General features: G+C 45.8%; 1 protein-coding gene across 5 annotated transcripts in view; it reads right to left on the reverse strand.

Annotated features, from left to right (window-relative positions):
• Positions 1 to 924: 924 nt before the first annotated feature.
• LOC128902020 (arrestin domain-containing protein 3-like) overlaps positions 925 to 25,457 on the reverse strand; it is a 36,134-nt gene continuing 11,601 nt past the window's right edge. For 3 of the 5 annotated variants that reach the window (XM_054184282.1, XM_054184286.1, XM_054184285.1), the window contains 2 exons: positions 17,753 to 17,907; positions 13,984 to 16,069 (listed from right to left, as the gene is read on the reverse strand). In XM_054184282.1, coding sequence (XP_054040257.1) covers positions 16,013 to 16,069; positions 17,753 to 17,907 — 212 coding nt within the window. In that variant the 3' untranslated portion in view covers positions 13,984 to 16,012. Of the gene's footprint in view, positions 1,237 to 13,983; positions 16,070 to 17,752; positions 17,908 to 25,457 lie in introns of those variants that run through there. The other 2 variants (XM_054184283.1, XM_054184284.1) reach the window with 2 other exon arrangements.

Consider the following 25,457-nt stretch of genomic DNA (forward strand, 5'->3'; position numbering starts at 1 on the left):
CTCTGGGCCAGTCACAATGGGGTGCTTTTGCCACTCATTCCCAGTTAGGCTCACTTCCGCCTCCAGTACAGTCAACTCTTGGGCCCCTCTAATCCTGGTCAGAGTATCCATTACTCACTTCTTGCAGAAATGACTTGGAAGTTCCCTCAAGAGGATCAGAAGAAAGATCAGGCCTTCTGCTCTGTCTGGGGAACTGCCCGCTGGAAACCGGGGCAGCACTTTTCCTGGAGGGATCCCCTTTTGTGGTTGTCCTTCCTTGCGACTCCTGTACCCGTGTCCGCAGGATCCAAGTAGGTTGTCCATCCCACTTCCTCACGTCCTCCCCGTGGTCACGCAGGTAGAACCACAGGGTGCCTCGTGGTGTGTACCCTCTGTATTCTCTCTCTCGAGTGGGGAAATGCCTGCTCCTAATAGCTGAGACGCTGGCCCGTGCAGGTGGGGAGTAGGAGATATTCTCTTCAAGTTGCTGGACCTTCCGCGACAGTTTCTCCACAGCTGAGACAAGGGGGGAAGAGAGACTTCCTTCATATCGCCAGAGCCGGCCAGCCACCTCATCCACCGTTGGTCCCTCTTCGCCTTTCCATTCCATTACTGCCAGTGAGTTGGCATATGACGGTGGTGCGCTCCGTACAAACTTCCGCCACGTGGGCCTTGTGCACTGCACCTCATCAGGGTCAGTGGGTAAGTCTGCATTGTCCAGGTCATAATAAATCATCTCCCGCACGGCTAATTCTCTCAGGTACTGGATACCTCTCTCCATGGTAGTCCACTTGCTTGGGTGACATACAACATCCTCACTGAAGGGGTACCTCTCCCTCACGCCTGACAGGAGTCGTTTCCAGAGGCTGAGGGCTTGGGTCTTCTTCCCAATTGCCTTGTCAATGCCGCCTTCCCTAGACAGGGATCCCAGCTGCCTGGCCTCCCTACCCTCTAATTCCGGGCTACCGGCTCGCCTGGAAGTTGGCTGGAATCTTTTCGCATATCCTGCAGCTCTCTCGGGGGCAGGGATCAGGTGATTATCTCTGGTTCTGCCTCTTCCTCCTGCTCTCGTGATGACCCTGGTTCATCATCATCTCTTACTAAGCAAACTGATTTCTTCGTGTACTTCTTCTTCTGTATAGGGGCGACTGATACTGGCATGGGTTGGTTCCCTGGTTCAGCTGCAGTGCCCGTCGCAGGGGTTGCAGTAGCTGCAGTGTCTGTCGGTCTGGTTTCCATCTCTTTCCCCTGAGGGTGCTGCATAATATTGAACAGTGCTTGGTAGATACTGGCATCACAGGGAGTACATAAGCCATATAGGAATTTGCATAACACAGCCACGAGAACAAACCGAGCAACATGGTAACCAGTGCCTATTTGCCTAATACAATAAATGCACACAACAAATTCGTTTTTACAAGCCCTAGTTGGATTTGTTGTTTTCTCAGCCCTTTGAGCCCCACGTTGGGTGTCAAAAAGGACTGTCGTGGTTTGGCCTCAGACGGCAACAAAGAACCACACGGCCACTCTCTCAGACTCCCGCCCCACAGGGAAGAATCGGAAGAAAAAGGCAAGACTCTTGGGTTGAGACAAAGGCAGTTTAACAGAACAGCAAAGGGAACAAGAAAACAACAATAACATGGATAGAGGAATGTACAAACACGGTTAAGGTACCAACCAGACCAGGATGCCTCAGCCCGCTCCCAAGCAGTGACTTCCTGCCCCCTCCCCCGGCAGCTCCAGGCTACAGACTGGGCATGGCTCACATGGGATGGGATACCTGTGTCCCTGCCAGAGCCTGGGGAGAACTAACCCTATCCCCGCAGGAACCAGGACAACATAGTAAAAAACCTGCCCTCGGGTAGGGAAAACCCCCTACTAACAAAAGCCCCCTCCTCACGGAGAATGCGTAGTAAAAAGAGAGGACGCTGTGAATTCAAGTAGAGACAAGGCACAGCAAGAAGAATGGGAATGAGGATGACTAAGCGTAATTGTCAGAAGTACTGAAAACTGTTGCTTAACTGTTTATTGAAACATATAAATGCTTTACCATGTGCTAATTGGGGTGTGCTAGCTTTGTGGATGAACCACCTAGCACCCATCTCTGTGCAGAAATTAAACAAATATCTCGCCTTGTGTATATATCGGCTTCTTGCGCACTGGGTTAAAAGAACCCAGATTTGGGACAACAATGGGGGGATCTGTATTGGAGGCCAAAGTGAGCCTAACTGGGAATAAATGGGAGAAGCACCCCATTGTGACTGGCCCAGATGTTCCGTGCATCCTTGGCATAGACTTCCTCAAGAAAGGGCTACTACAAGGGCAACTACAAGTCTGAGGGAGACTGGAGATTAACAGTAGACTATTGTGGCCTGAATGGAGTCACACCACCACTGAGTGCTGCTGTGCTGGACATGCTAGAACAGCATTCTGTTTTCAGTTCATTACCAAGGTTTCTTTGTTCTGCACCCATGAAGGTTGTCTGGGCTCCCTGATGAGCTTATCAGGGATGCCTCCAGCTCACAGATTAAGTCTTTGTCAGGTTGTTTGGGGGGGGTGTGTGACCTTTGTGGCAGCTCTGTCACTCCACCCGTTGGTCTATGTCCACTTATGAGTCATTAGGAGTGAGACTACACCATCTGTTAGCAAGGCTCATGGACAGGGCTTTAAACTAGAAACAAGGGGGAAGGGGATAAAACCTGCATGGAGGCTGAAAGCTTTTCACATATCTCCCAGCTCACTCAGGGATAGGGATTGAGTTATTGTCTCTGGTTCTGCCTCTTCCTCCTGTTCTCCTGATGGCCCTGGTTCATCATCATCCCTTACTAAGCAAACTGATTTCTTGGTGTACTTCTTCTTCTGTATAGGCGCGACTGATACTGGCATTGGGGACTTCAACCTGCCGGGTCTCTGCTGGAAATACAACACAGCAGAGAGCAGGCAGGCTGCGAGGTTCCTCAAGTGCATGGAAGAGAACTTCCTGACACAACTGGTAGGGGAGCCTACCAGGGGAGGTGCCTCGCTAGACCTACTGGTCACAAACAGAGAAGGACTAGTGGGAGATGTGGTGGTCGGAGGTTGTCTTTGGCTTAGTGATCATGAAATGGTCAAGTTTTCAATTGGCAGTGATGTAAGGAAGGAGGTTAGCAAAACCTCCACCTTGGTCTTCCGGAGGGTGGACTTTGGCTTGTTCAGGACACCGGTTGAGAGAGTCCCTTGGGAGACAGTCCTGAAGGGCAAAGGGGTCCAGGAAGGCTGGACGCCCTTCAAGAAGGAAACCTTAAAGGCCCAGGAGCAGGCTGTCCCCAAGTAAGTGTCGCAAGTCTAAAGGGCGGGGAAAATGGCCAGCCTGGATGAATAAGGAACTTCTGATGGGACTTAGGAATAAAAGGAGGGCTTACCACCTTTGGAAGAAGGGACAGGCAACTCAGGGGGAGTACAGAGATCTCGTTAGGTTATACAGAGAGAAAATTAGGAAGGCAAAAGCCCAGCTGGAGCTCAACTTGGCCACTAACATTAAGGACAACAAAAAAAGCTTTTATAAATACATCAACAGAAAGAGAGCCAGGGGGAATCTCCATCCCTTACTGGATGCCGGGGGGGAAAGTTGCAACCAAGGACGAGGCGAAGGCTGAGATACTGAATGCCTTCTTTGCCTCCGTCTTCAATAGTCAGACCAGCTGTCCCCAGGGGGTTCAGCCTCCGGAGCTGGAAGATAAGGATGGAGAGCAGAACAACCCACCCATAATCCAGGAGGAAGTAGTCAATGATCTGCTTCTGCACCTAGACGCACATAAGTCGATGGGGCCGGATGGGATTCACCCAAGAGTACTCAGGGAGCTGGCGGGAGAGCTCACCAAGCCCCTCTCCATCATTTATCAACAGTCTTGGTCAACAGGGGAGGTACCAGATGACTGGAGGGTGGCTAATGTGACGCCCATCTACAAGAAGGGTCGGAAGGAGGATCCGGGGAACTACAGGCCTGTCAGCCTGACCTCGATACCAGGAAAGATCATGGAGAGGATCATCTTGAGTGAGCTCTCACGGCAAGTGCAGGGCAGCCAAGGGATCAGGGCCAGCCAGCACGGGTTTAAGAAAGGGAGGTCCTGCTTAACCAACCTGATCTCCTTCTATGACCATGTGACCCACCTTCTGGACGCGGGGAAGGCTGTGGACGTTGTCTATCTGGACTTTGGTAAGGCCTTTGACACCGTCCCCCACAGCATTCTCCTGGAGAAGCTGGCGAATCATGGCACAGACAAGTGTCCTCTTCGCTGGGTTAAAAACTGGCTGGATGGCCATGCCCAGAGTTGGGATTAATGGGGTGAAATCCTCTTGGCGGCCGGTCACCAGTGGTGTCCCTCAGGGCTCAGTTTTGGGGCTGGTTTTGTTTAATATCTTTATCAATGATCTGGATGAGGGGACTGAGTGCACCCTCAGTAAGTCTGCAGACGACACCAAGCTAGGCGGGAGTGTCGATCTGCTTGAGGGTAGGAAGGCTCTACAGAGGGACCTGGACAGGCTGGATCCATGGGCCAAGGCCAGCTGTGTGAGGTTTAATAAGGCCAAGTGCCGGGTCCTGCATTTCGGTCACAACAACCCCAAGCAACGCTACAGGCTTGGGGCAGAGTGGCTGGAAAGCTGCCCAGCAGAAAAGGACCTGGCCGTCCACCAGCACCCCCAGCTTAACATGAGCCAGCAGTGTGCCCAGGGGGCCAAGAAGGCCAACAGCATTCTGGCTTGTATCAGGAACAGCGTGGCCAGCAGGAGCAGGGGAGTGATGGTGCCTCTGTACTCAGCACTGGTGAGGCCTCACCTCGAGTGCTGTGTTCAGGTCTGGGCCCCGCTGTACAAGAGGGACATTGAGGTGCTGGAGCATGTCCAGAGGAGAGCTACCAGGCTGGAGAGGGGTCTGGAGACCAGGGCATATGAGGAGAGGCCGAGGGAGCTGGGCATGTTTAGCTTGGAGAAGAGGAGGCTGAGGGGAGACCTCATTGCCCTCCACAACTACCTGAAAGGAGGGTGGAGAGAGGTGGGTGGTGGCCTCTTCTCCCAGGCGAATAATGACGGGACCAGAGGAAATGGTCTGAAGCTGCGGCAGGGGAGGTTTAGGTTAGATATCAGGAAGAATTACTTTACTGAAAGAGTGGTCAGGCACTGGAACAGCCTGCCCAGGGAGGGGGTTGAGTCCCCATCCCTAGAGGTGTTTAAGAAACGTCTAGATGTGGCACTTCAGGGCATGCTCTAGTGGCAGAGATTGTAGGTTGGTTGTTTGTTTGTTTTGGTGGGGCTTTTTTTTGTGTGTGTGTATGGTTGGACTCGATGATCTCAAAGGTCCTTTCCAGCCATGAAGATATGAAGATTCTATGATTCGGTGTGTGTCTCTTGCCTCCTAATGTGTGAGGCAGAGGAGAGTTGTGAAGCCCAATGTTGTGACTTCTGAGAGGGTTTGTCAATTGAGACACTTGAGTATACAGTACCAGTTTAGATAGGGGTGATGCACACAGTGATTTGATACAAGATATAATCCAAAAAAGCACAATTCTGACAGCTAAAATGAGAGCTAATAGCATTAAACTGCTTGTGCCCATGTTCTGAGGTCTGGTAGCGAAGACCATAGTCATGACCAGTCAGCTGGCAGACCTCCGAGCAGAGATAGTTCTGGAGCTATTTGGTGAAAGGTACGGACATGTTGTTGAATGATATTTACATTGTTTTAGATTTATTTAGATTTGTTAGTGTAAAAACAACAGGTACTATTTATTAACACACAAACACCTCCTTGTGAGGCTAGAAGATATTCTTAAGGCACAGCGATTTTGGATAGCTAGTTGTGAAAGCAAATTAATTTCAGATTGTAGATTCTTTAAAGCATCTATAGTAGCATTTTGGGCAGTTTCAAGTGTAGTAGAAATGTTAACAATAGCTCATTCTAATTCAGCAATACCCAAAGTTGGAAACATCACACATAGAAACTGGTGAAACTTGGTCTTTCTACTAAGGGGTTAGAAGCTTCACACTCATAATGAACAGGGTAATGGTTTTGTAGAAGGTTAAATGTTAAATTTTTAGATTGAAATGCATAGGGAGCAAGGCGTGCTATAGTACAAGTGCCTGCCCACTGCAGTGGTAGATTATTATAGGCATTAGTGCCGCAAAGCCAGAACCACCCCAGGTGTTAAAATGGTAGGCAACCAGCTTTGCCAGAAGTTACTGCAATGTTGGCAAAGTGAGCACCATGAAATGAAAGAATGATTGAGTTTTATAAAGCATATTTGGCTTAATCAGATTGTCCAAAAGAGGTTGTGATCTACACAGCCAGATATGTCATCTGGGCCACATGTTTCCCAACTATCGTTAGTACTTAGCCAACCATTATTCTGTAAACTGTAGCGTGTAGAATTCAGACCAGTGAAATTGTAGTATCTTTGGCAATTCATATGGCAAAGAGAACAAGAAAACAACAATAACATGGATAAAGGAATATGCAAAGACGATTACTGTACCACCGCTCACAGACCAGGGATGCCTCAGCCCGCTCCCAAGCAGTGACTTCCTGCCCCCTCCCCCAGCAGTTCCAGGCTGCAGACTGGGCATGGCTCACATGGGATGGGATACCTGTGTCCCTGCCAGAGCCTGGGGAGAATTAACCCTATCCCTGCAGGAACCAGGACACATACTTATAGAAGTTTAAGGCAAGACTAGGGAAGATGTGGGCCCTCTCCGGAAGGAAACGGGAGACCTGGTCACCCAGGATATGGAGAAGGCTGAGGTACTCGATGACATTTTTGCCTCGGTCTTCACCGGCAAGGGCTCCAACTACTCTGACCAAATCACAGAAGGCAAAGGCAGGGGCTGTAAGAATGAAGAATTGCCCACTGTAGGTAAAGATCAGGTTTGAGACCATCTGAGGAACCTGAAGGTACACAAGTCCATGGGACCTGATGAAATCCATCCACGGGTCCTGAGAGAGCTGGCAGATGAAGTTACCAAGCCGTTTTCCATTATATTTGAAAAGTCGTGGCGGTCTGGTGAAGTTCACGCTGACTGGAAAAGGGGAAACAACCCCCATTTTTAAAAAAGGGAAAAAAGGAAGACACGGGGAACTACAGACCGGTCAGTCTCACCTCTCAACTCTTTGGGCCCAGCCATACAGCCAGTTTTTAATCCAGCGAAGAATACGTCTGTCCAAGCCATGAGCAGCCAGTTTCTCCGGGAGGATGCTGTAGGAAATGGGGTCAAAGGCTTTACTGAAGTCTAGGTAAGCAACAGCCACAGCCTTTCCCTCATCCACTAAGCGGGTCATCTTGTCATAAAAGGAGATCAGGTTTGTCAAGCAGGACCTGCCTTTCCTAAACCTTTCTGGGCCTGATCACCTGGTTGTCCTGTACGTGCCATGTGACGGCATTCAAGATGATCTGTTCCATAACCTTCTCCTGCACACTTTAATATGTTATGGTGATCTGTTTTCTGATCTTAGCAATGCTAACCAGTAAAAATGGACTGGTTAACCCCACAGACTTCAACTGATTTAGAATTGGCCCCAAAACTAGGGTGTAAATAATAAAAATTTGATTTATTAATCAGAAGTCATTACCCAGTACATGGTCTATATCTTCTACAGAGCTAAATGAATCATGGAAAATTTATTATATTCTGTTTGTTAACTGATGGACAAGCATGACAAATTTGCTTTGAATATTAATATGACAATCTCTAGTGGGAAGTTTAATTTGGATTCTAGGAATTTTGATGACACTAAGGTATCATTTATATTTAGATAATTGCATGAATTTTTCAGATAAAGATAAAAAAAGCATTAGATTGTGTAGTGATTTTCCCTGCTTCCATGTTTCTCAATTGTAATCAGTTAAAAACAAGTATCATTTCTTTTGAGAAAGACTGAATGACATCCCACTCATAAAATCATTTTAGACATAACATTTATTAGATCAGCTAACAGGTTCTGACTTCCTCCATTCCCAACATTTGTTGAAGAGTAGGCAAGTCAAAGGCATACTTTAGACTAGCCTGATGCACATGAACAAGAGGGGAACCATCTTTCACTTCATAATTCCCCCCACTGTCCTTAGTGGGTACCCATACAAAGATTTCACAGTAGACCTCATGGCTGTCATAAGTGGTGATTTACCATCCTAGAGTTTTGTTTTTCTTGTATAAGGGATCAGACTCTACTGCTGAAGAGGCAGAGACTTAATGCTTAATACCTGGTTTTGCACTTCAGTATTAGTTCCTGGATGTGGATTTGGGGTTTGTTTGGGGTTTTTTTTGTGATTGTATATTCTTACCCCCTTAAAAATGCATGCTCTCACCTTCCCTGTTGTAAGTTATTGTCTTTCATCCAAATATGACAGACATCTATAGCAAGGTGCCTGAAACAAATTCAAAATCCTTATAAATTGGATTAAAGGTACACTGTTCAAATTGTATGTTGCAGCATCATCTGGCCTCTACTCAAAAGCTACCCCACTAGGTCAGGAGATATGGAGATGCAGCTCTAAAAATAGCAGGCTGTAGCTGACAGGGAGCAAATGATTACTTAGAGAACAAACAGATTACTTTTTTCCTATTTCAAGGATATCATCTGGAGGGCAGGTGAAACATGCCTGATGACATGCCTTTGTATGTTACTTTCAGTAGAAAAAATATAAAATCCTAATTAACTGTCATGCAAGTACAAGTCCTTGGCAGCTTCTAAAGTTCTGAGAATCTCTGAAGAAGATTCTGCTCAAAATCCATGAAATGGGGAAAGTCTGTGACTGGACTCTCAGAGTCAGTCTGGACTCTCCAGCCAAATCAATATTCCTAGGAGCAGCTGTCCTCTTGTAACACCAGCCTACTGAAAACTTATGTTGGACACTCAACTCTTTGTAGTCGCATATAGCCATATAATTCAATTCACAGGATTCAGTTCAGATCAGCAGCATTCACTTTAGCAAAGAAGTTTCCCTGTAGGAAGTTCATTACTGGACAATAGCCTCGCTTAGTCTGTTTGTTCTGAAGACTGTTCTTTGATTCTGTACCTGAACTTTTGTGAGTGCTGCTGTAGTTTATGGTGATTTACTGGTTGATTTTTCTAAAACATGATAATACTTAAATTTAAAAAGGTATTAAGAAGTGCTATTTTAGCTAGATAATTGAAAAAAGTTGATCAATTTTGAAACATTGCCTAATATCTCTCAGATATTGGAGTTTTATAATTCATCACCCTTTTATGTATTTTTAGTGATAGCTGATGTAGAAGATCCATTAGTTTTATATCCTGGTGTAGCACAGATTTGTATGATGATAATTTAAATTCTAACCTTGCCACATCGCATTAGAAACTTTAGTTATTAAAAAGGGTTGTGCTGTTATTAGAAAAAAATATCCTAGTAATTGTCACTCAGCTATAAAGGAGTTCTTAGTATATGATCATAATGAGAGACCACCTTATTTTTTTATATTATGAATTAGAGTGACCATTATGATCAAAGGAAAGGGAACTATAATCCATGGAAACAAAGAAAGGGACCATTCTTCCAGGAGTCAGCAAAAGACAGATGAGACCCAGGTGCAGACGGGACAAAGAGATCATGAAACTGTGTAAGAAGGTAAAACCGCCTTCACCAAAATTCCAGTCAGCAAAGAGGACACATAACCGTTGAACAATTTGATTATACAAAAGACACACACTTGTTGTGTGAACAGGTGCATGAACAGCTTATGTAATAGATTGTGAGGCTTTAAAAAGCACAGAAAAATAACCAAGGGAAGCCCTCTTCTCAGAGGCACCCAGCTTGAGCTGTATTCAACCGACTCTATGACAGAACCTAGGGTCCAAATTTTTTTTCTACAGTCAGAGGCTAAGATCGGATACAGCTACACCTAGACTTCTCTCTGAGGAGTTTAGAAAGCAAGGGGGGCCAGTCTGAACCTCACGACTTGGCAGGAGGATCTTCCCAGACTCTTCTTTAACATATTTCCTATTAGTTTCAACCAGAACTCAGGCCACAAATGATTAACAGCGTTATTAATGGGCAAAACCCCTAAAAGATCTGTCTGGATTCTCCATAGTTGGCAGTTACAAATTCAAAATTAAATCAAAATGCTTTGTTTCACACAAGAATTCACACATTCAGGAAGTCTACTGATTGCATTATGCAAGGAGTTAGATCAAATGTTTGGGTTGTCTAGGTTAGTAGCATACGCCATAAAACCTACTGTAACAGTACCACGAGAATTTAGTGGTCTTCAGTACCTTTAACACCAACAGACAGGAACGACATATATTGGACTCCTGAGTCCCTGGCTGCTAGCCTAATGAACCTTGCCTTAGGTCAAATGACATTTTGATACCAAACAATGATGACAGTCCATTCTGTCAGAGGTTCAGCTGTGTGCAGTATGCAGAAACAAGATGCTATGGCAATGCTTCATTTCTGGAATGTTGAGGAGCTGTATTAATATCTTGTGAAGCTCCACTGACCAAAACACAAATAGCGGATAGTGATTTTCAACATCTGGTAACATTAAACTTCCAAGGAAACAGCAAGATGCACCTTATTGACCCCAGTTCAACAAACCAACCTTCATATCCCAACTGCGAACCACTGAGTTATCTGGCTTTTAAAGCAATTCCCCTTCCCCAGATTCCTCCCATCCCTACCAAAACATGCAATCCCTGCCCCAACCATGTGTACTGGAAAATACTAGGCAACTTGAACAGAGGTCATCAGTTATAATAATTTTTAAACAGCGTCCTGGAAAGACATTCATATCCTGTAAGTTATTGGTATTTTCTAAATTTAGATGATTGTATTGTAGCTTCTCATCTGGAACCAAGCCCCAAGAAATCATTGATATAAACAAAAAAAAGGAACTGAAGGTGCTGAAACTTAGCTCTTGCGCTAATCAATGGTGTAGCTCCAATGTTTTCTTTTCCCTGTGTAGTTGATACATAGCATATGTATTTCTATAGTAATTTGATCTTTATGGCTATTATTTATAAAGACATATTAAATGTTTAAGTCACAAACAATCTTATAGCTTACAGTTAAAGCATTTAAAAGCATTTTTTTTATTTTTTTTTTTACAAAAAAAAGTTTATTTTCAACAAGGAGGAAAAATTAAGTTGTTTCCCACATAGTTTTCTTAAAACAGAGTCCATAAGGACATATCCAGCACCAAAACTAAAAACAAAATAATATAAAAAATACAAACAGCCATATAACATAATCTATAATGCAAACATTTAATATTGCACTTTGTTTCTCTAATGCTTGGATTTTACTTTTTTCCCCTAATTCAGATCAAGATTCTATATCAAGTATTGGGCTACAACTGTGAACCTGTAATGCCTCTGAACAACTAACAAGAAAGTTTAAATGGGAAGTCTTTATTTGATAAGGTTTTAGAATTTTTCACTCTGATCAGAGCCTGTGATATGTCAATTACTACAGCATTGGTCAATTCTACTTCATATATAGTTTTCCATTACACTAGGATAAGTACTTTAATGCTATGTATATCAGCAATTGTCCCCTAGTCTGCTAAAACAACAAAAATGGAGAAAAAAAAAAAAGTAAAATCACCAAATGTCCTTTTATGCCAACAATCTTATCGACTTTTAAAATTTTGTCTGGTTGGAGAGAGTAGAAGGAAGGGACGTTCACAAAATTGACCAGCATAAGACATCACCCAATTTCCCATTCTTGCTTATCAAAGCCCAAACCTTTGAACCGAATCACTTAAAATGTGACTCTCATTTTAACCACCCTGTCATCATTTTTGAAACATGAAATATCTCTCATGTTCTCATAAAGGCCACTTATGGAAAAGCCTATTTTGTCATATTTATGAAGCCTTAAAAATAAGGCAGAACTTTGTGACAATGAGCACAATGCAGAAACACCAGCTTTCCCTCCCTTCTGAGCTGTTTTATTGCACAAGGATATACACATTGGATTAGTTTTTAAGTAGCGAACATCAGATGTGTTTTTTTTGTTTGGTTGATTTTTTTAATGTGATTTCTGAAAAGGGAATTTACGTTTACAAATCTCTAGCATAAAAGCACTGGTCAGATCTAATGGCTCCATCATTCTTTTCTTCTTTAGGGTACACTCAAGGGGTGAGTGCTTTTTCTATATAATTTCTCACATTCTAGATGAATGCATGATTAAAGCTGTTGGGTGGTTTGGTTGGGTTTTGTTTGTTTGTTTTAAAGCTCTCGGGACTAGCCCAGGAGACAATCAGAGCAATTCTCAGCAAATTAATTTGAGTATGGCTGGTAACACTGATACTCTGGCCCAGTTTTATTATAGTTTTAGTCTTACTATTTTTACAGTCTGCTACCAACCTCCAAACCAAGACGAAAAGGGCAACAAAGCAATATTTGGGTCACTTAAGCAAGCTTTGGGTCAACAGAACCTGGTTCTTATGGGTGACTTCAACTACCCAGACATCTGTTAGAAGCAGTTCACATGTCATCTATCAAGTTCCTAGAATGCATATGAGGAAGCTGGACTGTTTCCTCATACAAATGTTAGATGTGCCAACCAGGAATGAGGCACTGCTGGACTTGCTACTCACAAACACAGAAGACCTGCTTTGTAATATCTTGGTTAGCGATAGCCTTGGCTGCAGCGATCAGTTGTGGAGTTTGGGATCCTGCTGAGCACACTGAAGATTACTACCAAGACAAAGGTTTTAGATTTTAGAAGAACAAACTTCAGCTCGCTCAGAGCCCAACTGGGAGGGATTCCATGGGAAGCTTCCATGGAGGATAAAGGAGCTAGCGAGTGCTGGGAGTTTTTCAAGAACTCTCTCCTGGAAGCACAAAGACAGTTCATCCCCTTTAAAGGTAAGGGAAGTAGGCAGAGCAAGAGACCCCCCCCTTGGTTTAACTACAAGCTTCTGATTCTGCTCAAAACCAAGAGAGAAATGTACCAGAGATGGAAAAGCAGACAAGTACCTGTTGAGAACTACAAGGGCATTGCCAGGGCATGCAGAGATGCAGTTAGAAAAGCAAAAGCTCAGCTCAAATTGAAACTGGCCGGAGATGTCAAAGACTACAAGAAAGGGTTCTTCAGGTACATAAATAACAAGCAGAAACAGAAGGAAAATATTGGCCCACTGTTAAACAGGAGAGGTGAATTAGTCACCAACAATGCTGAAAAGGCAGAGGTTCTCAACGCTTTCTTCACCTCTGTATTTACCAGCACTGTTGGGCCCCGGGCCTTGGGAACAACAATCCAGGTTGATGCAAACACAGACCCACCAGCAGTGAAGGAAGAGTTGGTTTTGAGGCTGCTCTCCATAATCTCGTTGTAGAGATCAGGGAACATCCCAGAAGACTGGAAGACGACTAACATCACCCCCATCTACAAGAAAGTCTTAAAGGAGCATCCAGGAAATTATAGGCCCATCAGGGAAAGTTATGGAACAAATCCTCCTGGAGACTATCACAAGCCAAATGAAGCACATGACTGGGAAAAGCCAGCATGTATTCACCAAGGGCAAATCGTGCTTGACAAAGCTGATCACCTTCTATGACAAAGTAACCCACTCGGTTGATGTGGGGTGAGCCGCGGACATTGTCTACCTGGATTTCTCCAAGGCTTTCATTACGGTTCCCCACAGCCTCCTCCTAGAGAAACTGATGCATAACGGTCTAGACAAGTGGTCTGTGCGGTGGGTGGGGAGCTGGCTGACAGGCCGCACCCAGAAGGTGGTGGTAAATAGCTCCTTTTCAAACTGGCAGCCTGTCACAAGTGGGGTCCCCCAGGGATCAATACTGGGCCCAATGCTGTTTAATATCTTCATAAGTGGTCTGGATGATGGGATCAAGTGTACCCTGATGAAGTTTCCCAGTGCTACCAAACTGAGTGGCAAAGTGAACACTTCAGAAGGGAGAGTCACCCTGCAGGAAGACCCGGATAGGCTGGAAGAGTGGACTAACAAGAACCTTATAAAGTTTAACAAGGACCAGTGTAAGGTCTTGCACCTGGGAAAACATAATCCAGGAGTGCAGCACAGGCTGGGATCTACCCGGCTGGGGACCAGCTCTGTGGAAAGGGACCTGGGGGTCCTGGTGGACAACAAGCTCAATATGAGTGAACAGTGTGCTGCAGCGGCAAAGCAAGCCAACAGGATGCTGGGTTGCATCAACAAGGGCATCACCAGCAGAGATAAAGAAGTCATTATCCCACTCTACTCATTGCTTGTCAGGCCACACCTGGAATCCTGTGTTCAGTTTTGGTCCCCGCTGTGCAAAAAAGATGTGGACAGGCTGGAGAGGGTCCAGAGAAGGGCCACAAAGATGATCAAAGGAGTGGGAAGCCTGCCATATGAGGAAAGGCTGAGAGAACTGGGTTTGTTCAGCCTTGAGAAAAGAAGGCTTAGGGGAGACTTTATCACCACGTTCCATTACTTAAAGTGCGGCTACAAAGACGACGGAGACTCCCTTTTTATAAGGAGTCACATAGAAAAGACAGAGGGCTAATGGGTACAAGTTACTCCTGAGGAAATTTCGACTGGACACAAGAGGAACATTTTTCACAATGAGAACAATCTCCCCAGGGAAGTGGTGGATTCTCCAACACTGGACACTTAAGATTTGGCTGGACAGGATGCTGGGCCGTCTTGCCTAGACAGTGCTTTTTGCCAAGAAAGGTTGGACCAGATGATCCTTGAGGTCCCTTCTAACCTGGTATTCTATCATTTTATATTACAGTATCATAAACCCTGAAGATAATACAAAGTGCATAAACTGAGCTGTTGCTTAGTTGCCATAGTTCAAACTTTCCTTGCAGTCTGAAATATACTTTCTACTGAAGACTCATTTTATACATATAATTTTTGATGATTAGGTAACTACATATTATTTTAAAAAACAAACAAACCAACCAACCTTCTCCTTCCCATCCCTACTAGTTGAGATATCTTTCTGCCTATGAAGCCCGGAGAGCATATGACTATCCCCTTTTAAAGGTCTTTTCACACTTTGCCTGTGTCTGCTGGTGCTGCTTTCACTTTGTAAGTTTTGTGCGTGTCCCTATTTAAAATCCCCCTCAAGAACAAAACCAAAAGACAAACACAAACCAAAAGAAATAACTCAACAGTGCAATGTAACAAAACAAATAGCATTCTAACAGTTTGGCAAGTGATGAGTTCACCTGAGATTAAGTGATCTTTAGGCAGTCTGTAACAAAACATTGCTTTGCAATAATAGCAGAAAGGCAACAAATTCTTAAAAGAAATCAAGAATGTATACAATCTTGACAAAGTCTCTTATTAGTTTCCTTCTGTTATCTCTTTCCCTACCCCCACGTATCTGTTGCTTGTCTACTACAATTGGCTGCAAAACATACAGCAAGAAGGATTGGCTTGTAGGCATGTGATGTTTGTAAATAAATCCACGATAGGATCCAAGCTGAAGAGGTGATACATGATCAGCCTAATAGGACAATTCTGAGCATGTGCACATGCAGGTAAAGTCCAGGCTACATTAAATTTAAAAAATAAAATAAAAATAAAAAAATCAGTGCATTTGTCAGTCTTCATCGCTTTTTTTTTTGTCAAAGCTTTCTTTTGTTCCTTGTTGTGCAGATCACAAACAATCAAGGGGGGATAACAACAGCCCAGCATAAGTGAGAAAAAGCTGTAGTGACACTGAACTGCATAACATAAGCAATTAGCATGTGCAAATTTTCAAATCATAAGCAGCCACCATTCTTTTCTTAAAACGTGGTTTGAGTGTTTTGAAATACGTGACTGTACGCTAGTAAGGCTACTCTAGGTATGTGCCACTGTTTGAAGGAGGAAGCCTCAGGTTTTCAAGCATGTGAAGCAGTCCTATGACATGCTGTAGGTGTCAAAACATGATCACAGGCTTTTTTTCTCCCATTTATTTACCATACAGGCAAGAGCAATACCATTTCCTTTAAAAGCAAGTCTCCACTATGACACCTTGATCTTCAACACAGCAGGTGTGATTCAAAACTCAAGTCAAGTCAGCTTTTTATGGATTCCTTCAACGAGAGGGGCAAGATGGTCTCTCATCTGTGGGCTGATCTGGGTTTGGATCAATCTAACCAAAAGAAAAAAACAACAAAAAAACCAAAAACCAAACAAACAAAACCCAAAAAATGCCACAACAACCTAGTGCATTTTAGAATCAACTGCTAGAAATAAACTTGTGAGTTTTGATTTTTAAGACAATTATAATGATATATGGCATTCCCAGGCCAAAAGTTATTGAAATAATTGAAAAACTTCTAGTCAGACAATACTTTGGATAAAAATTAATGGAAATATTAATATTAGATACAGGGGAAGACTTTCAGCTACAGGTTGATGGTAATTTAAGGATAAGTATGAATAACTAATATAAAACTTTAAAAAAATTCTACCACTAACAGAGAAGTCTTGAATTATCTGATATATACAAAAAAGATGACTTGACACATATCACTAGAAGTATAATTTAAGAAATATTTAATTGATTTGAGAAAAGTTTTGCTTGAAAAGGCAGAAAGTTATAAATAAAAAAATCATTCTACTTTTAAATTAAGAAGTAGTAGTTAATCCTCAAATATCCTATGGGATGTTTCAAAAGTTCACGTGTTCTAAACCTTACCTCTTCTTCCTTTCTATAGGAGAAAGGAGAGGTACAGCCTGCTAACTTCAGTCTCAAAAACTGGATGGTAAGAATAGTTTAAGTATACAGTGCATCTTTTAGACAACATTACATCAGTTAACTTCATATAGCCTTTTTTTGTTTAAAAAAAAAACAACAAATGCTTCTTTCTAAGTCTTAAAGCATCTAAAATGAAAAGGACTCGGGAGTTGTGCTCTAGAGTTAATCTATAGCAGAGTTCTCAGGAAAGCATCTAGCACACAAAAAATGCCCCTCGTTAGTAGCACAGTAGTGTTTCAAGGCTGGGGTGGGGAATCGTGCTACATAATGCTATTTTCCTAAAGTAGATGAATTCAGGCAAAATTTGGCTAGAGGACACGTTAGGGTTGGTTTTTTCCCCCCTTCTGTCCAATATCACTGCTTTTTCTTGAAAAACATAAACACAAAAAGCATTGAAATTTGCATCTCATTCACTGTTATTCAGTGCCTGCATGTTTAGTTCTGTAAAGACCAAAAGTGTTGAAGAACTGTGTACTTCAGAAAACTTAAGTCATAAATGAATAACAGTATGCCACTTTTCTACGTTAAGCTTATGAGAGCCCTACATCCACAGAACTTAAACACAACTTAGCAGTTGCTATAAAATGCTAGGAAGCAGTAGAGGTGAAAGAGTTGAAACCTTATTTTTATATTTTTAATACAAAAATTTAAAAAAGTTATGTTGCTAAAATAGTAAAAAACACACTGAAAATTTCCAAAAAGCATTAGATTAGGGAAGAGTGCTGCCAGGGTCTGCAGCTCCATAAAATAGCATGATAGAGAAGCCAAGACACCTCACAGAGCACCTTTTAAGTTTAAGGTTACAGAATTTGTGTTAAAAATAATAATAAGTAAATAAATAAAGGGTAACCCATGCTGTAAAAGAGGCATGGAAAACTCTTGATGCAATTCACCTGCACCTTTACAAACAAACAAAAATCCTGCACAACAACAACTTTTTCCATTTTCATAATTTTAATGGTTTCTCCTAGTTTTAGGCAGGAGAAACAGCTTCCTAAACTTATTCCACAAGACAAAAAAAAAATTCAGACACAAACAATACATGAATCATCATATTCTGACAGATATACCTACTTCTGAATATAGGGGTGGAGGCAGAAAACGGAACTCCTGGATGTATGCAAATAATGGTCCTTGAAGTGCTCTCTCAAAATCATCAAAAGCAGCTATAGGTGCAAGGCTGGACTGTCTGTTTTCCTCTGTGACCACTTCTGCATAGCTAGGAGGTGCTGAAGGGAGAAGGTACATGCAGTTCAAATAACAAGTTCTTATGCAAGTCAAAATATATAATACGATAAATATTAAACTTTGATCACTGTAAGATTCACACCAGCAGGTAGGTGGCTTCTTAAAAATCGTTAAACAAAAGGGAAATATTAAGCTTATGTTCAAAATCAGACTGGCCCCTCTTTATTGTGGCTTAATTATCCCCTTAACATTTAAAGCATACCAAAGGTAATTTATTTCTGTACAGACAGGAATGACAGAACATTGCAGTCCTCTGGACTCCAGAAGTCTCCAGGTCTGAGATTCATACTTTAAAAAAACCAGGATATTAGATATGTGAAAACAAGAAGGAAGGAAATACATAATTCTTTCTTCGGCCAGAAGAGATTTTCCACAGAAAATAATATTATCTTTTCACAAAGCCTTGGCTACTAAGGCTGATGAGACACCTCAGAAACTGCTATTATGGGTTGCAATGCCTTATAACCACAGATGCAATTGAGATACTAGAGGTAGAAGTAATGAAGTTGAGCACAGATGCAATGGCACCCTGTGCTTTCATTTCTGCCACCTGCCAAGGCAGATGAATTTCACTGCCTGTCCTAGAGAGAGAAAGGCAAGGAGGGAAGAAACTCTGTTCTTCTACACAGGACAAGCAGGTGGCGAAAAAACATCCACAACAGATTTCCTGTGGACTTTATTAAGAAAGGATACAATTTGACTCTGTTAACAAGACTGCAATGAACAAAGCAGACAAAAACCAAAACAGACCTGCAAAATGATTTGGATTTGTATGGTTGTCGTGGTTTAGCCCCAGCCAGCAACAAAGAACCATGCAGTTGCTCGCTCACTCCCCCCACCTCAGCAGGATGGGGGAAGAATCAGAAGAAAAAGGCAAAACCCCTTTGGCTTGTTTGGGTCAGCTGTCCTGGTTGTATCCTGTTCCAGTTTCTTGTGAAAATTAAACATATCTCCACTAGAGCCAGGACATTATCCACCCTTTATTCTATACCATCTACATCATGCCCAGTTCTTACACTTTCCAATCAATCACCACCACTTGGCCCTGTCTGTGATATATCTATATGTACAGAGATAGATATATATAGATATATATATATATATATGTGTGTCATTCCCTTAGTCAATGGGCCATCCTTCCAAAAACATTAGTTGAGGTTTTTTTAATCCATTTCTTGGCCCCCTGGGCACACTGCTGGCTCATGTTAAGCTGGCCGTCCACCAGCACCCCCAGGTCCTTTTCTGCTGGGCAGCTTTCCAGCCACTCTGCCCCAAGCCTGTAGCGCTGCTTGGGGCTGTTGTGACCGAAATGCAGGGCCCGGCACTTGGCCTTATTAAACCTCACACAGCTGGCCTTGGCCCATCGATCCAGCCTGTCCAGGTCCCTCTGTAGAGCCTTCCTACCCTCAAGCAGATCGACACTCCCGCCTAGCTTGGTGTCGTCTGCAGACTTACTGAGGGTGCACTCAGTCCCCTCATCCAGATCATTGATAAAGATATTAAACAAAACCAGCCCCAAAACTGAGCCCTGAGGGACACCACTGGTGACCGGCCGCCAAGAGGATTTCACCCCATTAATCCCAACTCTCTGGGCACGGCCATCCAGCCAGTTTTTAACGCAGCAAAGAGTACACTTGTCTACCATCGGCACCGTGGTTGCATCCGGCGGTTGCTTCCACCATTGTGAGCACAGGGCGCTTGCCTTGACGGGTTTGTGGCCATGCGATATAATCAACCTGCCAGGCCTCCCCAGATTTATATTTCAGCCATCGTCCTCCATACCAAAGAGGCTTCAAACGCTTGGCTTGCTTGATTGCAGCGCATGTCTCACATTCATGGATGACCTGTGCAATAGTGTCCATGGTCAGGTCCACCCCTCGGTCACGAGCCCATCTATATGTCGCATCTCTTCCTTGATGGCCTGAGGAGTCATGGGCCCACCGAGCTATGAATAGTTCGCCCCTATGTTGCCAGTCCAGATCCACCTGAGCCACTCCAATCCTAGCAGCCCGATCCACCTGCTGGTTGATCTGATGTTCCTCCGTGGCCCGATTCTTTGGTACACGGGCATCTACATGGCGTACTTTCACAACCAGATTCTCTATCCAGGCAGCAATATCTTGCCACAGTTCGGCAGCCCAGATGGGTTTGCCTCTGCGCTGCCAGTTGCCCTGCTTCCACTGCTGTAGCCACCCCCACAGAGCATTTGCCACCCTCCATGAGTCAGTGTAGAGATCAAGTACTGGCCCTTTTTCTCGCTCGGCAATGTCCAAAGCCAGCTGGATGGCTGTCACCTCTGCAAACTGGCTCGATTCACCCTGTCCCTCACTGGCTTCTGCGACTTGTCGTGTAGGACTCCACACAGCAGCCTTCCACTTTCCATGCTTTCCCACAATGCGGCAGGACCCATCAGTGAACAGGGCATATTTCTTCTCATTTTCTGGCAGTTTATTATATGGTGGGGCCTCTTCCGCACGCGTCACCTCCTCCTCTGGCGACATTCCGCAATCCTTGCCTTCTGGCCAGTCCATGATCACTTCCAGAATTCCTGGGCGACTGGGGTTTCCCATTCGAGTTCGCTGTGTGATCAGTGCAATCCACTTACTCCATGTAGCATCAGTTGCATGATGTGTGGTGGGGACCCTTTCTTTGACCATCCAACCCAGCACCGGCAGTCGAGGTGCTAAGAGGAGCTGTGCTTCTGTGCCAACCACTTCCGAAGCAGCTCGAACCCCTTCATATGCTGCCAATATCTCTTTCTCTGTTGGAGTGTAGCGGGCTTCGGATCCTCTGCATCCCCGACTCCCAAACCCTAGGGGTCCACCTCGGGTCTCCCCTGGTGCTTTCTGCCAGAGGCTCCAGGTAGGGCCGTTCTCCCCGGCTGGGGTGTAGAGCACATTTTTAACATCTGGTCCTGCCCGGACTGGCCCCAGGGCCACTGCATGGACTGTTTCCTGTTTGATTTGTTCAAAAGCTTGTCGTTGCTCAGGACCCCATTTAAAGTCGTTCTTCTTCCGGGTCACTTGATACAGAGGGCTTGCAATCAGAGTGTAATCTGGGATATGCACCCTCCAAAAACCCACAATGCCTAAGAAGGCTTGTGTTTCCTTTTCACTAGTTGGTGGAGACATAGCTGCTATTTTGTTGATCACATCCATTGGGATCTGACGGCATCCATCTTGCCATTTTATTCCTGAGAACTGGATCTCCTGCGCAGGTCCCTTGACCTTACTTCGTTTTATGACAAAACCAGCTTTCAGAAGGATTCGGACCATTTTACTCCCTTTCTCAAAAACTTCTTCTGCTGTGTTTCCCCATACGATGATGTCATCAACGTACTGCAGATGTTCTGGAGCTTCCCCCTGTTCCAGTGCAGTCTGGACCAGTCCATGGCAAATGGTGGGGCTGTGTTTCCACCCCTGGGGCAGTCGATGCCAGGTGTACTGGACGCCCCTCCAAGTGAAAGCAAACTGTGGCCTGCACTCTGCTGCCAAAGGGACTGAGAAGAATGCATTGGCTATATCAGCTGTGGCATACCACTGGGCTGCCTTGGACTCCAGTTCGTACTGCAGTTCTAGCATGTCCGGCACGGCAGCACTCAGCGGTGGCGTGACTTCATTCAGGCCACGATAGTCTACAGTTAGCCTCCACTCTCCATTAGATTTTCGCACCGGCCATATGGGACTGTTAAAGGGTGAGCGAGTCTTGCTGATCACTCCTTGAACCTCTAGGTGACGAATCAGCTTATGGATGGGAATCAGAGAGTCTCGGTTAGTGCGATATTGCCACCGATGCACCGCTGTGGTAGCAATTGGCACCTGTTGTTCTTCAGCCCTCAACAACCCCACAACAGCAGAGTCCTCTGAGAGACCAGGCAAGGTAGACAACTGTTTAACTTCCTCCGTCTCCAAGGCAGCTATGCCAAAGGCCCACTGGTACCCTTTTGGGTCCTTAAAATGCCCTCTCCTGAGGTAATCTATGCCAAGGATGCATGGAGCCTCTGGGCCAGTCACAATGGGGTGCTTTTGCCACTCATTCCCAGTTAGGCTCACTTCCGCCTCCAGTACAGTCAACTCTTGGGATCCCCCTGTCACCCCAGCAATACAGATGGGTTCTGCCCCTCTATAGCTTGATGGTATTAGGGTGCACTGTGCACCCGTGTCCACTAGAGCCTCATACTCCTGTGGGTCTGATGTGCCAGGCCATCGAATCCACACCGTCCAATAAACCCGGTTGTCCCTTTCCTCCACCTGGCCGGAGGCAGGGCCCCCCTAATACTGGTCAGAGTATCCATTACTCACTTCTTGCAGAAATGACTTGGAAGTTCCCTCAAGAGGATCAGAAGCAAGATCAGGCCTTCTGCTCTGTCTGGGGAACTGCCCGCTGGAAACCGGGGCAGCACTTTTCCTGGAGGGATCCCCTTTTGTGGTTGTCCTTCCTTGCAACTCCTGTACCCGTGTCCGCAGGATCCAAGTAGGTTGTCCATCCCACTTCCTCACGTCCTCCCTGTGGTCACGCAGGTAGAACCACAGGGTGCCTCATGGTGTGTACCCTCTGTACTCTCTCTCTCGAGTGGGGAAATGCCTGCTTCTAATAGCCGAGACGCTGGCCCGTGCAGGTGGGGAGTAGGAGATATTCTCTTCAAGTTGCTGGACCTTCCGGGACAGTTTCTCCACAGCCGAGACAAGGGGGGAAGAGAGACTTCCTTCATATCGCCAGAGCCGGCCAGCCACCTCATCCACCGTTGGTCCCTCTTCGCCTTTCCATTCCATTACTGCCAGTGAGTTGGCATGTGACGATGGTGCGCTCCGTACAAACTTCCGCCACATGGGCCTTGTGCACTGCACCTCATCGGGGTCTGTGGGTAACTGTGCATTGTCCAGGTCATAATAAATCATCTCCCGCACGGCTAATTCTCTCAGGTACTGGATACCTCTCTCCATGGTAGTCCACTTGCTTGGTTGACATACAACATCCTCACTGAAGGGGTACCTCTCCCTCACGCCTGACAGGAGTCGTTTCCAGAGGCTGAGGGCTTGGGTCTTCTTCCCAATTGCCTTGTCAATGCCGCCTTCCCTAGACAGGGATCCCAGCTGCCTGGCCTCCCTACCCTCTAATTCCGGGCTACCGGCTCGCCTGGAAGTTGGCTGGAATCTTTTCGCATATCCTGCAGCTCTCTCGGGGGCAGGGATCAGGTGATTATCTCTGGTTCTGCCTCTTCCTCCTGCTCTCGTGATGACCCTGGTTCATCATCATCTCTTACTAAGCAAACTGATTTCTTCGTGTACTTCTTCTTCTGTATAGGCGCGACTGATACTGGCATTGGGGACTTCAACCTGCCGGGTCTCTGCTGGAAATACAACACAGCAGAGAGCAGGCAGGCTGCGAGGTTCCTCGAGTGCATGGAAGAGAACTTCCTGACACAACTGGTAGGGGAGCCTACCAGGGGAGGTGCCTCGCTAGACCTACTGGTCACAAACAGAGAAGGACTAGTGGGAGATGTGGTGGTCGGAGGTCGTCTTGGGCTTAGTGATCATGAAATGGTCAAGTTTTCAATTGGCAGTGATGTAAGGAAGGAGGTTAGCAAAACCTCCACCTTGGTCTTCTGGAGGGTGGACTTTGGCTTGTTCAGGACACCGGTTGAGAGAGTCCCTTGGGAGACAGTCCTGAAGGGCAAAGGGGTCCAGGAAGGCTGGACGCCCTTCAAGAAGGAAACCTTAAAGGCCCAGGAGCAGGCTGTCCCCAAGTAAGTGTCGCAAGTCTAAAGGGCGGGGAAAATGGCCAGCCTGGATGAATAAGGAACTTCTGATGGGACTTAGGAATAAAAGGAGGGCTTACCACCTTTGGAAGAAGGGACAGGCAACTCAGGGGGAGTACAGAGATCTCGTTAGGTTATACAGAGAGAAAATTAGGAAGGCAAAAGCCCAGCTGGAGCTCAACTTGGCCACTAACATTAAGGACAACAAAAAAAGCTTTTATAAATACATCAACAGAAAGAGAGCCAGGGGGAATCTCCATCCCTTACTGGATGCCGGGGGGGAAAGTTGCAACCAAGGATGAGGCGAAGGCTGAGATACTGAATGCCTTCTTTGCCTCCGTCTTCAATAGTCAGACCAGCTGTCCCCAGGGGGTTCAGCCTCCGGAGCTGGAAGATAAGGATGGAGAGCAGAACAACCCACCCATAATCCAGGAGGAAGTAGTCAATGATCTGCTTCTGCACCTAGACGCACATAAGTCGATGGGGCCGGATGGGATTCACCCAAGAGTACTCAGGGAGCTGGCGGGAGAGCTCACCAAGCCCCTCTCCATCATTTATCAACAGTCTTGGTCAACAGGGGAGGTACCAGATGACTGGAGGGTGGCTAATGTGACGCCCATCTACAAGAAGGGTCGGAAGGAGGATCCGGGGAACTACAGGCCTGTCAGCCTGACCTCGATACCAGGAAAGATCATGGAGAGGATCATCTCGAGTGAGCTCTCACGGCAAGTGCAGGGCAGCCAAGGGATCAGGGCCAGCCAGCACGGGTTTAGGAAAGGGAGGTCCTGCTTAACCAACCTGATCTCCTTCTGTGACCATGTGACCCGCCTTCTGGACGCGGGGAAGGCTGTGGACGTTGTCTATCTGGACTTTGGTAAGGCCTTTGACACCGTCCCCCACAGCATTCTCCTGGAGAAGCTGGCGAATCATGGCACAGACAAGCGTACTCTTCGCTGGGTTAAAAACTGGCTGGATGGCCGTGCCCAGAGTTGGGATTAATGGGGTGAAATCCTCTTGGCGGCCGGTCACCAGTGGTGTCCCTCAGGGCTCAGTTTTGGGGCCAGTTCTGTTTAATATCTTTATCAATGATCTGGATGAGGGGACTGAGTGCACCCTCAGTAAGTCTGCAGACGACACCAAGCTAGGTGGGAGTGTCGATCTGCTTGAGGGTAGGGAGGCTCTACAGAGGGACCTGGACAGGCTGGATCCATGGGCCAAGGCCAGCTGTGTGAGGTTTAATAAGGCCAAGTGCCGGGTCCTGCATTTCGGTCACAACAACCCCAAGCAGCGCTACAGGCTTGGGGCAGAGTGGCTGGAAAGCTGCCCGGCAGAAAAGGACCTGGGGGTGCTGGTGGACGGCCAGCTTGACATGAGCCAGCAGTGTGCCCAGGGGGCCAAGAAGGCCAACAGCATTCTGGCTTGTATCAGGAACAGCGTGGCCAGCAGGAGCAGGGGAGTGATGGTGCCTCTGTACTCAGCACTGGTGAGGCCTCACCTCGAGTGCTGTGTTCAGGTCTGGGCCCCGCTGTACAAGAGGGACATTGAGGTGCTGGAGCATGTCCAGAGGAGAGCTACCAGGCTGGAGAGGGGTCTGGAGACCAGGGCATATGAGGAGAGGCCGAGGGAGCTGGGCATGTTTAGCTTGGAGAAGAGGAGGCTGAGGGGAGACCTCATTGCCCTCCACAACTACCTGAAAGGAGGGTGGAGAGAGGTGGGTGGTGGCCTCTTCTCCCAGGCGAATAATGACGGGACCAGAGGAAATGGTCTGAAGCT

The sequence above is a fragment of the Rissa tridactyla genome, chromosome W, assembly GCF_028500815.1.
Source record: "Rissa tridactyla isolate bRisTri1 chromosome W, bRisTri1.patW.cur.20221130, whole genome shotgun sequence".
In the NCBI taxonomy this organism is placed as follows: Eukaryota; Metazoa; Chordata; class Aves; order Charadriiformes; family Laridae; genus Rissa; species Rissa tridactyla.